General features: G+C 35.5%; 2 protein-coding genes across 2 annotated transcripts; one reads left to right on the top strand and one right to left on the bottom strand.

Moving 5' to 3' along the window:
• The first annotated feature begins 7,782 nt into the window (after positions 1 to 7,782).
• LOC111888850 (plastid division protein PDV1) lies at positions 7,783 to 9,711 on the top strand. The gene is made up of 2 exons (XM_023884971.3): positions 7,783 to 8,237; positions 8,971 to 9,711. The coding sequence occupies exons 1-2, from the start codon at positions 7,911 to 7,913 to the stop codon at positions 9,430 to 9,432; spliced, it is 789 nt and encodes a 262-aa protein (XP_023740739.1). The 5' UTR covers positions 7,783 to 7,910; the 3' UTR covers positions 9,433 to 9,711.
• Positions 9,712 to 12,260: 2,549 nt separating this feature from the next.
• LOC111888839 (uncharacterized) lies at positions 12,261 to 13,253 on the bottom strand. The gene has a single exon (XM_023884961.2). The coding sequence runs from the start codon at positions 13,251 to 13,253 to the stop codon at positions 12,261 to 12,263; it is 993 nt and encodes a 330-aa protein (XP_023740729.2).
• Between the last annotated feature and the right edge of the window lie 653 nt (positions 13,254 to 13,906).

Below are 13,906 nucleotides of genomic sequence, written 5' to 3'. Positions count from 1 at the left end.
TAATTATGGGTATTTATTTGAGTTCAGTCTTTTGGTATTGATCAGTGGTGGAGTTCGTGTCGGAGGTTGGAGCAGCGTGATCTTATCCTTTTCAGTTAGCAGTTGCGATATGAGTTATCCTCACTATATCAACAGGGTCTAAGGCACTAAGGCCGACCCTTTATCGGATTGTAATCCGAGTATTGTTGTTATGTTATTGCTTTGCTATGTTGCATCCTGGTAGTTAGGATGGTATATGTTAGAGACCTGGTTAAGGTCGGTATCCTGGTATATAGGATGATGCTATGCTAGTGGCCGGTTAGGTCGGTATCCTGGTTAGGATGATGTTATGTTATGTGATCTGCTAGATCGGTTTGATTGGATGCGTATTGTTATATGATTATATATTTATGTGCACATGGTTGTTGGACTGGAGTTGGGTTGAGGCGGGTCCTGCTTTGTGCTGTAGGCCAACATACCCAGGGCGGACCGATTATCCCGCAGGCCCAGCGAGCGGTTCGGATAGGTTGTAGGCCCCACGAGGGCGGACCAGACGTGCTGAGGCTCGGAGAGTAGACCAAGCCGACTGAAGGCCCGGTGCGGGCAGACTAGTCATACTGTAGACTCAAAGAGTGGACCAGGTGGATTGAAGGCCCAGTGCGGGCGGACCAGTCACACTGTAGACTCGATGTATATGGCTAGACTCGGAGGGTGGACCAGGTGGACTGTAGGCCGGTGCGGCGGACCAGTCACACAGTAGACCCGAAGTGCATGGCTGTTCTGTATCGGTTATATGTTATGGTTATGATTGTATGGTGTTGGTATTTTGGGGGTATCTCACTAAGCTTTCGGGCTTATAGTTGTGGTTTAAATGTTTCAGGTACTTTAGGACCCCGTTGCAAGGCAAAGGCATGATCGTACCGCTCCTCGAGTTTTATGTGCTTACGATGTGGTTTATGGGAAATACTCAAATAATAAATGTATTGAAAACCTTTTTGTAATAACTTTATGAAATTGGGTTGTTTTTGAAAAGTTTAAATTGGTTGGAATTTTTAGAATGTTACAATATATATATATATATATATATATATATATATGTATGTATGTATATGTATATGTATATAGAGAGAGAGACAACTCTGAAATCCCACTTTGTATGAAGAAGTTATGCATCTTTGAAGCTTCGCGATTAACCGACACAACTATGTGGGTCGTAAAAAGTAAATTTTAGATAGATTGCTTATTAGCCTAAGCAATCTAAACGAAATTCATAGTAATCATAAAACCGAGCGTGCATGTAGAGAACGTCCAAATCTGACTTCATATAAGGAAGTAATGATTTTTCTAAGTTTAAGCACAGTAGTGCGGATATAGAAATAAAAATTCAAATCGATTGATTGTTAGATAAAACAATCTAAACGAAAGTTGAAGATCTCGTGATTAAGAGTTCGTCGTTATAAAGACAGTCGAGAACAAATTCCGTATGAAGGAGTTATGAATTTCACACAGACTTTAATAGTCTAAACCAGTCTAAATATGAATTTTAGTTAGAGCGAAAATTAGATGTTGAGACCTTAATGAAAGCTGTAGAGCTCGTCGAAAGGATTTTGAGGAGATAAAGAACTTCGAAAACGAAGATCGTATGCAGAAGTTATAGCCATCTAAATATTTGCAAGAAACTGCATGTACTGATGACGTGGCACCACCTGGTGGCACCATGTGGCGTGGTTGGGCAGCCGACTCCTTTGGCAGACATGATGATGTTGCACCACGAAAGCCGACACATGAAACCACAAATGGTGACACGTGGCAGCCTTTTAGAAGCAAATAGGTGGATCATGGAGACGGCGACACATGGCATGAATCTATGGAGCCATCTCACTCCGAAGGCGCGACGCGCCTAATAATGTGTGCAGCATGTGCCCCTGGGACTCTATAAATATTGGCCGATTTTCTTCTTATTTCCTCATCAATTCACTTCAAAACTCTCTGAAATCTCTCTAGTATTTGAGTTTGATTTTTCTCTACTTTTAGAACATTTTAGTATAAACTCTGGAGCTCTAAGAGCCCGACGAAAAAAAGTGTTCGAGTCGAAGTTATGCCCGCATAATTTCTCGATTTTTGATAAAATCTCTATAAGTTAAGCTACTATTAATTTATTTCAAGTGTAACTTATATTATGTTAATAGTCGTTATTATGAACCTATAAACAAGATTTATCAGTAATTCCAAGCCATTCTACTGATTAATATACTTACGGGGATGATATCTTGGTTGGATTTAGTGAGGTGTTTAAAGCGGGATTTCCAAACAATATACTCCGTATATCAAACAGATCCTACCTCCGATATGATCCTACCTCGTTGTTCCTTACTTGATAGATCTTTATGTAGACATTGGGATTAGTGAGTAATCTATACTATCATTAGTCACAATGAATATAAGACTAAAACTTAGTGATATTCATACCTTGGTTGCGTCAAAAGGAAAAGCTAAGGTGTTAGGCGAAAGTATGCAAAAATCACTAGTCATCCACTTTTAACAAGTGAGTGCATAGTTATTTTCATCTTAAACATAGATATGAAGTATTTTCGATAATTAAGTGTTATATGTGCCAATTATCTGTATTGAAACTTTTTGTGTTCGATGAAACTATATAAGCTAATTTTTGTTAACCATATATGTATTTTTATACTTATAACATATGGGGTATTATAGGGTAAATGGAGATGAAAATAATGAAGAGAGCCCAAGACTTTTATAGTACTACCGAACTAGTAATGTAGTTACCTAGTAGGGTATCGATGATGTCCACAAACTATTTTAGACAAGTCACGTCAAACATGGGCAGGTACACAACCCATAGATGTTCATAAGTCAAACATGGATCGACCTATAACCTGTAGATGTTAATAAGCCATACACGGGCAGGTTTACAACCTGTAAGGTGTTATTTGTTTTTCTGAAGCCAAAATGTCTGCAGTTTGTGGACCATATCTGCAAGCCTCTGCGGCAGAAGAGGTGGACCAAATGTTTGCAGTCTACAATAAGAAGGTTGTTTGTTTTTAAAGTCTGCAGTTGCTGAAATAAACTGATTTTTCAAACTTAATTTCAAGCCATAAACATAAAAAATGCATTTTCAGCAAAAAAAATTGCACATAATCATCATGATTTCACATTTCAGCAAAAAAAACAACATATAAACACAATTATTTCACATTTTCAGCAAAAAAAACATATAAACACCATTATTTCTCATTTTCAGCAAAAAAACATATAAACATCTTATTTGACATTTCAACACAAAACAACACATATACATTACTATTTTAGCAAAATACATCAAGAATATTGTGTTTCAGCAACATTTAACAATAAATTAAGCAATAAATGCTACATTCATGAAGGTTTTCAGATTTTCAGCAACACCTAAAAGCAAAATTGATTTTTAGCACATTCAACAATTAAATTTAAGAATTAATGAGTATTTTCAACAAATTAAACAACTAATTTCATTAAAATGGAGAGTATTTCACCAAAAAAAAACCTTCAATTTCATATTAAACAAAAAAAACCAGAAATAGGAAAGGTGCGAACCTGTTGTGTAAGTGAAGAACCGACAGTGGAGAAAAGAAAACCGGCGGTGGAGCTAGAGATCGTCTGCGGGAGCCGGTGGTGTGTCTGGACGGTGGCGATGAGATGAGGGGATGAAGCTAAAGAAAGACCGGCGGTGGAGGGACCAATCGATTATGAGGATACGTCGCAAGGATTGGAGGCGATGGAGAAAGGAAAAAGAGATAAGCGATGTTTTTTTTGGTGTAGGTTAAAATGAGGTGCGAAGACCTTTAAAGACAGTAACCCATGTCTGCGCCAGGAAGACCTCGCGTAGACGTTTTTTGATCTGTGCACCTCCAAAAAACAAACACTCTGTGAGGGCATATGTCTACGCGGAACAAACAAAAGTGGTTGTGCAGATCTGCAAAAAAAAAAAAACAAAAAAACAAAAAAAAAAACAAACAACCCCCAAGTGTTAATCGATTATACATGGGCAGGTTTACAACCTGTAGATGTCTATGAACTTGTTTTCGGATCGATCTACAACCTGTAGGCATTGATGAAACATATACGAACAGGTACAAAACTTATAGGTGTTACTAAGTTATACATGGGCAAGTCTCCGACCTGTAGATGTTAAGGAACCACATACGGACAGGACTACGACCTATATGTATTAATAAATTGTTCATGTAGGTATTTTGTTCACCCCATGTTCTTCTTATTATCATATATTGCGAAGGAATCCCCTAGGAAATATTGTTCACTTAAAGATCCTTTAGGATAGTTCCCTTGAAATCATCGGTCTAGGATCAAGGAGTGAGAATAACGGGAATGAGTAATCAGGTTAATTGTCTGATGTGTATTATATAATTATAATAAATTAATTATAATATTGTGGGTTGAAAACCCTATGTACTCACCAGGTTATCCAACCTGACCCTCTTAGTTTCTTTGTATCACAGGTATCAATACAAAAGTATATGATGTTTTGATCTGATGAGAGATTCGAGGAAATATAGGTCATTAGATGTTGTAAGGCTAATAGTGACTATGTTTATGCTTATGTTTCTTGTATCAGTTATGACATCCCAAGTTTTTAAATAAATCAATGAAAAACATTTCTTCGGAAATACTATATGGGACATATTCCACAATTATAAATAAACTCTATTTTTAAATAAGCATAAATAAAAAAGTCTTTTATGACCATGAAAAGGGGGATGTCACATGTCTCAAGTTTTCTTTGTGGATGCCTTAATTTTATGAAGTGGTTGAAGAAAGCATATGGAAAGTGTTGGCGTTGTTTTCAAAGATTTTAACCAAGACGGATTTGGAGGACGAAATACATTTTAAGCGGGGGAGAATTGTAACCTCCGGTTTCGAGAAGTTTCTAATTTCAGGATAGTAGGCCATGGAGTGTTTATGTAAAAGGTCTTGAGCTTCAAGGGACTAGAGCTTAGACCCTATCGAATGTTGATTAAGTGATTAAAACCCTTGAATTATGCATTGAAGCAAACGGGTAAAATGGGAAAAGTAATATTTTAGGCTTCTTGTGTGGGTTATGGTTTTATTTCAACATGTATTAAGTCAAAATTAATTACATGGGGTTTTGGGTCTTTTTAATACCTTTGCATGCATATAAATATCGTCAAAAACGGTGTTGAAACAAAGAAATTATGACGATTTGAAGCTGAGATGGATTTCGGGAAAAACGTGTCTCCATGACGTGGTGAAGAGTTCTCCAGGACACAAAGAGTTGTGCTGCCCAAGCCCATTAATTTAGGGCTTGGCTTGTATTTAAAGGCTCCAACCCCTTGTTTTTGGTCATTTTTTCTACCTCCATTACATCAAGAAACCATATTTCTAGCTAACCATAACCTCCCTACATATATCAAGTCCCTCCCCTCTCTTATTATTTATTTTTATGGTGTATTTGTGACCTTGGAGTGTGTTGTTCTTCAAAGTCTTGGTTTTGAAGTTTTGGAACTGAAGAAATCAGCCTCCATCTACCTTCTGGACCTTTTTAAGTTTCAAAGATCCTTGCTTTATTACATTTCCTCTTTGGATCTAAGAGTACTTGGAGTTTTAGTGCTTTATATGCATGTTTGGTGCATTTGATGAAGTTTGGGTTATTGTTTTCAATAAAGTATGCAACTTTATTGATCAATGAAGTCCTAAGAGTATTATATGTTTCAGATATGGATTCCCATAATTTTTTTGGTGCCATGCATGAGGTTTTGGCCCATTTCTTACAATTTTGACCTAGTTTTGGGCGAGACATGCATTAGATATGCATGTCCATAAAGTTTGAGTTTTTATGGATCTTTAGGGTCCCAATAAGCTTCCTAGAAAGTATGAACAAATGACTTGAGGGATTAAGGACTCAATCCATTAAGTTGTCCAGATGAAGGGACCATGACGTGGCAAGGTGCTTGCCACAACTTGGTGAAGAGGAATGTAGCGATTGTTTGTTTGGAAAATGCCACATTGTGGTGGCATGCATGCAACGACATGGTAGAAATTTTAATCACGAATGGTTGCTTATCCTCGACATAGCCATGGGTTGGCCACGACGTTACGACAGTATGAGTTGACTTTGATCGCTAATCGTTGACTTTTTGACTAGTTTAACTTTTGGTCAAACTTGGGTAGAAATGAGTATTTCGCTAAGGGATAGTCTTGGTTTGCCTTTAGGTAGCTCGATTTAGCTGTTATATTGCTGAGAATGTTGTTGAGCTTCTACTGTTTAGTTCAGGTGAGTCTTATCACTGTATTACTTATGTCACAGTGTGTGTATGTTGACCAACTGGGTCTTATTTGCTGATTGTTGTTATATGTTACTGAGTTGCTGATAGCTCCAGGGCGTGATATCAGTCCATTGGGACCGCTGATAGTCCCCAGGGTTACTGATAACCCACAGGGAGTACTGTTAGCCAATTGGGACTGCTGATAGTTCTCGAGGTTGCTAATAAACCATAATTGTTTATATTGTGGTGTTCTATGTAATATTTAGGGTTGCATATAGTCCTCAGGACTATTGATAGCCCCAGGGTTGCTGATAACTTATAGTTGATCATTATGTTGTGATGTATATGGTATTTTGGGAACTCACTAAGCTTTGTTCTTATAGTTGCAGAATAAATTTTTTTAAGTACTTGACGAATTGCGAATGCGAGATTATACACACGCATCAATAGCTTTGTGATTCAAGATTCCGCATTGTCTTCCTTATAACTCTAATTTTTAATTATGATTTATGAACATTTGGTTTGACTTGAATGTAACTTTAATAAAATGGACGTTTATTATATTTTAAAAAGGAAAATTTTATTTTGAAATTTTGGTACGTTACAAGTCGGACTGTCCCTTATATTATAAAAATATGTACGTTTGGTCCCTTGTAGACACTAAATGACTATATTGTCCGTTTCTATTTCTTTTTCATTTATTTTTAATATTACAGAATATTTTTTATTATTAAAAAAGCATTTTAACTAAATTATGGGTCTTGTCTTAGCACCCACCTACCGTATGTTACATATCTTTTTCTCTCTAAAGAACCACCACCACCAGGGGAGCACCATCAGACCTCCTCTGGAATGCCACTGATGATGTGAACAATCATCGGACTGTTGTCAACATCCGAAAACTCTATTTTTCTCTTGCATCGGTAACCCCTCTGGTAGGAACCTACATCTTTGATTGCCTGAAGACAACCATCTCTGATTTTCTCTAGCATTCGACAACATCTCGATCTCACCTCTGTATTTTTATGATATAGCTGAATATCAAAAATTCGTCTATTCAACTTGAAATCAAGCATCACAAGTTCCAATAAGTATTGTAAAACATTATCAATTTATCAATTCATCTTGAATCAAGCAAAACACATTTATAATAATCCATTTATGATCCTATGTCTTTAGTTTAGCTGTACACGATCAAAATAATTTTTTTTCCTTTTCTAATAAGTAGTTTTATTTTTAATTTTTATAGTTTGTAACAACACAAATTATGGTTCATGTTTAAGAAGTTAATTTTAATTCCGCTGTGAAGTTCTTATTGAACATCAAGTTATAATATATACTTCGCACTCGCACTCGCACTCTTACTCTTGCAAAAAAATTTGGATCCGATCGGCGATTTTACAAAATGTAAAACCATGTAAATTTAAGACATAAGTTATAAATCAGTTATAATGCATAAATTCCATTTTTTTTTTCGCATCAAGGCTCATCGCTGTAGTGCTGTCCAATGAGCTGTCTACTCTTTTCCACGCACATACACACGGGACCACCTTAACCCTAACGCAAACTTCCTATTCCCGCTTCGAATCGCTTCCATCCTTTCCTTTTCTGTAGTTTCCTCCACTCATGAAATGGGAGATGGAGATGGAAGAGGTGGAAGCCGTTCTCGAGAAGATTTGGGACTTGCACGATAAGCTTAGCGATGCTATTCACTCCATTTCCAGATCTCATTTTCTTCTTTCCGTCAAAGCCTTACGCAGTTCCAACGATCTATTCGACCGTGCCGCAGATAACAACAAGAAAGTCTCCGATGATGAAGTGAAAGGAGGTTTCGTTTATGTTAAAGACTTCCCGATCGAGGAAGATGCTCACTCGGCTATTCATGAGGCCAAGAGTTTGAATTCTATTCGTACCGCTCTCGAGAACCTCGAGGACCAGCTTGAGTTCTTTCATGTGAGTTTCTGTTAAATTATTGCTTCGAATAATACTAGTTATGTCCTTTGTCCGAGAATTGTGTTGTAGCAGACCTAATTTCTTTGTTGGAGCGAACCCTAATTTCTTTGATTGCTTGATATTTTGGCCACGAGACCAGGAATTTTGTTAGAATTTGACCTAATTTGTATAGTGGTTGGATTCCATTATATGTTTAACTACGGGGACGTATGAGCTGATCTAAAGTACAAGCCATGAATAAGCTTAATTAGGGATTTTACTGATTAAGAGATTTTAATGAGTGGATTAAACTGGCAGGTTTTAGTGGATCATTGTTAGTCATGGTTTATATTTATGAATACTTGTAATGCAAATGTACAGTTTGGTTGCTGCTGCATCCTGAAGGATATGGTGTCTAATTTGTTCATGGAATCGGTCGTTTCAACTTTACTTGTTTGTTATGAAAGAAATTTACAGTTTTACACCTACAAATGCATGAGCAAAGTTGTTTAATTGAAAGCAAACCTTGTATGCCAACTCTTGTGCAATACATAAATCTAAATTGTGCCTTAGGCCTTTAACAATCCTAGTAATAAAGATTAATAATGTATTGCTTATTATTTTTGGAGCCAAGGTTAAGATGTTTTTTTCTGATCATCTGCATTATGCTAATTGCTACACCCCCAATTAAATATACATATGCAAGGAAAAAAGCTTGAACCGAATATCATTTTTTTTTTTTTTTTGGATGCAGACTGTGCAGACACAACAACGGGCAGAGAGGGATGCTGCAATTGCTCGGTTAGAAGAAAGCCGGATCGTGCTTGCATTAAGATTAGCGGATCATCATGGTAAAAACTACAAAGTCATCGAAGAAGCAAGGGCTTTTGTTGGACAAGTACAAAATCACAGTTGTTCCTATAACAACATAGAAAAGAAGTCAAACATTCTGGTCAATGTCGTGATTTCTAGTTTTAATTTTGCAAAAAAGTCCCTGAAGGTTGATAATGTTGGCGGTTTGTTTGGGAACGCAGCTTTATTTGCGGTTAGCATGCTGGCATTGTTGCATCTTCATCAGGTAGCCGATAGAGATGGGGAACACCATGGTTACATCTCAGATCTCCATCAAGTTAAAGTTAATACAAATGTCACAAAAGTTTATATACCCGAAGGTGGTTCTTCAAATGGTCTGGACGTTTTATCTGCCAGAGGTTAAAAACTAAAAAGACTACTACTACTACTATTACTACTCTCTCTTTTGAGTGTTTCTTTTGGCAAATAGCAATCTGGCATTGTATTAGAACGTCTAAGTCTTAGGTGTTGATTTACTCTTTTCCTAAATTTGTATATTTTTAGGCTGCATTTTGTTTGGTGTGCATAACAAGGATTGAACATTTTGTTTTCCCCTTTTCACACATGGAGTCCGTTAACGGGAGGCATATACATGCCAGTGAAATTTGAGAGAGCAATGGAAATTTTAGTAGATGTTGCAATACGGATGTGAGCAAACATTTGAATATGATGGGTTTGATTTGATATTGTCAACACCGATTTAAATATGTTAATAAGTTGATTTAATCCCTATCCCTATTCTAATAAAAGAATAGGTTTAATCTCATATTGACAAGTGTCATGCAATTAGAACCCCTCATTAATGTTATATATCATTTATCATGCCATTTGTCAACTTATTAATTATTCATTTTAAATTTCAAAATCTAAATTTCTTACTCTAATTTTATTAAATTAATAATTGATTCTTCATTTTAAATTTCAAATTTTAAAATTTCTTCTTTTAATTATATTAAATTAATAACATTAGATTAAAAAATTGAATTAAATTAATATAAATTATAAAATGATATAACTCTAAGTATTTATTTAAATCAATGATTATAATTTTATATAACTAAAAAAATATCTTTTAAGTAATAATTTATTTAAATTAATTGATTAGTAATTTTGATTTTTTAATACGAAAGTTTAATTAATTTTATAACCGTGGTTATCACGGGTTATAAACTAGTAATCTAATATAAGGATATTCGATCATCAGAAATGAAAGCATATCCTCATATCACCAACTTTTAATTGAATTACAAAAAATGACCAACAACTTTGAAACAAATATGTTTTGGACTCGTGCCTTGGACTATCAGAAAACCTTTGATGTGTTTGAAATCTTACATTTCAGACTAAATGTTCACATAAAATGATCTGAAATCTTACATTTCGGACTAAATGTTCGTTTCAAACTGACATTTGGTTTACATTTTGGACAATCCTTTGCTTCAGATTGGATTTTTATATTTATTTTTGGTAAAAGTTGAAATACTCTCTTAAATTACTACATGTCTCGTTTTGATATTTAATTTTTTGAGGAATTTTCAAAATAGTCAAATCTCTTAATGATTTAGCCAAAAATTAGTTTTTTTTTTCTCTAAATTAGCCATCGAAACCATAGATCCGGTAAACACACCTGCGTTTTCGTCAAATGGGTTGCGTAATCGTCGAGCCATCTACAATTTTCATATGAAAACCTAACTCATAAATGGGCTTGTGATATGGATAGTAATAATGCAGAAAATTGGTGGAGTTCGTTGTTTTGGAATGTCTGTACACGCCTTCAACTTTTGCCATATGCAAAGCCACAATGGGTGAGTACTTTGTCGGGTCATGAAAATGGAAGTTCATCTAGTGCATCGTAAAACAACATAAACATAAAAGGAGGGGATGAGTTCTTGTCTTGGTTTATGGTGAGATTTCAAGTGTTTTAAATGAAGACTCTGTGACAACGTTGAGTCAGTTTACACACACACAGAGATAAAAATATAAAAAAAATCACAAACTAAAAGCGTATAATACTCTTTGGCAAATCAAATATCATCATACCTTTTGTTCATATTAATCTTCTTACTCATTAGATTTAGACAAAGACAAATGTCAAAATCAAGAAAAAAGATTAAAATACAGAATTAATGGATTACACATGTCAAGTTTTATAGGAGTATGAAGATAAGAATGACCAAAAGGTAAAAAAAAATATTTAATTTTTCGTTCTCTTTTTATGTTTGACATGATTATATCCGCAAAAAAAATATATTCTTGTGGGTCATTGGTGCAACTTGAAAAGATTTTGGATCCATATGCATAACATACTATTTGTTACACGTTACAACTATAAGGGTCTCATACATAAGGATATTTTTTAAAAAATTATTATTATTATTATTATTATTATTATTTAGAATCTCTATATATATTTATAGTTTGGAAACGATGAACCGATGACCGGTTACCCATATCAAGGCTAATGATGTCAAGTAGTTTGAGTACTTCTCCGACTATCGGTTGCATGGTTGATTATTTTCCAATTTATATTAATTGATATAACAGATTGTAGATTCAGGTGTTTACAAACTTCTTATGTATGTTTAGACCATCCGTTATACCCACCACATACCACATATGTGGTGAGTGTCACATCAGCACCACATTCCACTACCACTAACATTGGATACCTACCACTAACACACCACTCCACATTATTATTTTTATTTTTTTTAATTCAAAAATACAATAAAATTACTTTTTTTTTAATTCAAAAATTACAATAAAATTACATTTTTTATAATTAAAAAGCATTCATTTTTTTTAAAACTATTTTTTCATTAATTATAAAAATAAAATAACAGCTTTAAACTACATTACTTAGTTAATTTAGAAAAAAAACATTACATTAATAAGAAAACGAACAAACGTACATATAAAAATCTTAATCGTCGTTCATGCTATGTTGGTACAAATGTTCCGCGACATCTTCTCGAAGATTGAAACACGTTTCACTGTTATGAATTTCAACAACTCGCTCTAAAAAAGCATCAGTTCGGGGTACGAACTCCTCAATTGGAACGACAACGTCGTTCGGATCATACGTGCAAATCGCTCGACCTTCATCTTCAATAATCATATTATGCATTATAATACATGCTAGGACCATTCGTTTACTTCTTTCTTTATCCCAGAGTCGTGTAACATATTTCACTACATGTCATGTTTGCTTAAGGACTCCAAATGCCCTCTCGATATCCTTTCTCGCCGATTCCTGTTTTTTGTAAAAAAATTTGCTTTTTCACTTCGAGGAACCGAGTATGCCTTCATCAATGTAGAATAATCCGGGTATATCCCATCACCAAGGTAGTAACCGTATTTGTACGCGTGCCCGTTTACCGTGAACGTCATATCAGGTGCTTTGCCGGTCCAAATATCGTTGAAAAGTGGAGACTGACCAAGAACATTAAGGTCGTTGTTAGACCCCGCTACTCCAAAAAAGGCATGCCATATCCACAAATCTTGAGATGCAACAACTTCTAGGATGATAGTTGGTTCACCTATATCTCCTCGAGTGAACTGACCACGCCATGCAGTTGGACATTTTTCCCAAGCCACATGCGTACAATCTAGACTGCCAAGCATACCAGGAAATCCATGCCTCTTTTCATGAGCCGAATATAATCCCTCAATATCACGTTGAGTAGGTTTACGCAAATATTCTTCGTGAAAAACCTCATAAACACATGCAGAAAACCAATCAACACATTCAACTGCGGTCCTCTCGGATACTTTCAAGTATTTGTCAGATGCATCAAATGCTATACCGTATCCCAAATACCTAAGAGCAGCCGCACATTTTTGTATATTACTAAAACCCATTCTTCCTCTAGCGTCAGGTTTTTGTTTGAAAAAATCATAACGAGATTCTAAAACATTACTAATACGTAAAAATATAGCCTTATTCAGACGGAAACGACGTTCGAACGAGTCGTCATTATAAAGACAATTATCGACAAAGTAATCACGTACCAATAAGTCGTGTGCGGCTTGACGATCACGATTGACCACCGCCCTTGTACGCGCTGCATTCGAACTTTCTTCGGCGTGAACGTGTTGCACAACATTGAAGAATGTCTCGACGAATTCTACGTTGTCATCCGAGTCAAAACTTTTTAAAAATTCCATATGTATTGTGGGATCCATGTGTATGTATTTTGTGGTTTAGAGAATAGAATGTGGTGTAATAGAATGTGAATGTATGTGTATGTGTTTTGGTAATAGAAGTTTATTTATAATTGAGTTTGAAAAAAAAAAAGAAACGGCCAAAATAACCGTTCAACAGCCAAAATAGCCGTTCAACGGCCAAAAACCAAACAACCAATCAAATGCCTCGTTTGAATCCGTTGTCCCGAGCACGAGTCACCACGAAAACGAGCCACCACGAAACAACGAGGTGGTGTGCACGCTCGTTGTTCGTGGCCAGCTCGACCACAAACCCACTCGTTATACGTATACCGTTTGGCCTTATCATAATTAATGATGCTCACCTAAAAGGGAAATACTTGGAAACTATGTTCCCAACGATTTCCATGAATGACAACCAAATCCATGCCCTTGGAAAAAACACAAAATGAGAAATTATGATTATGATTATCAAGGTTAGATGAATATGTTGGTAATATGGAGAATTTATCCATCTTATCCAATAATGAAATTTCCATTAACATAACCCATAAAAATTATGTTCTTAGATGAATATCACAACCTTTGTTGTCAACATTTGCTTATGAATTTACGAACTAAGATTGGAAAAAACCAGACTTGGAATGGTGTTTGGGAGACATACAAGGCGTAGA

Source organism: Lactuca sativa, chromosome 2 (genome assembly GCF_002870075.4).
Source record: "Lactuca sativa cultivar Salinas chromosome 2, Lsat_Salinas_v11, whole genome shotgun sequence".
NCBI classification, from domain to species: domain Eukaryota; kingdom Viridiplantae; phylum Streptophyta; class Magnoliopsida; order Asterales; family Asteraceae; genus Lactuca; species Lactuca sativa.
The sequence above is the reverse complement of the archived record's forward strand: the minus strand, read 5'-3'. Positions and strand labels throughout refer to the sequence as shown.

Bases quoted from the DNA above. Each gene is read 5' to 3' on its own strand.
- LOC111888839 (XM_023884961.2), bottom strand. From the start codon at position 13,253: ATGGATCCCACAATACATATGGAATTTTTAAAAAGTTTTGACTCGGAT.
- LOC111888850 (XM_023884971.3), top strand. From the start codon at position 7,911: ATGAAATGGGAGATGGAGATGGAAGAGGTGGAAGCCGTTCTCGAGAAG. The intron at 8,238-8,970 runs GTGAGTTTCTGT...TTTTGGATGCAG, and splicing joins ACCAGCTTGAGTTCTTTCAT to ACTGTGCAGACACAACAACG.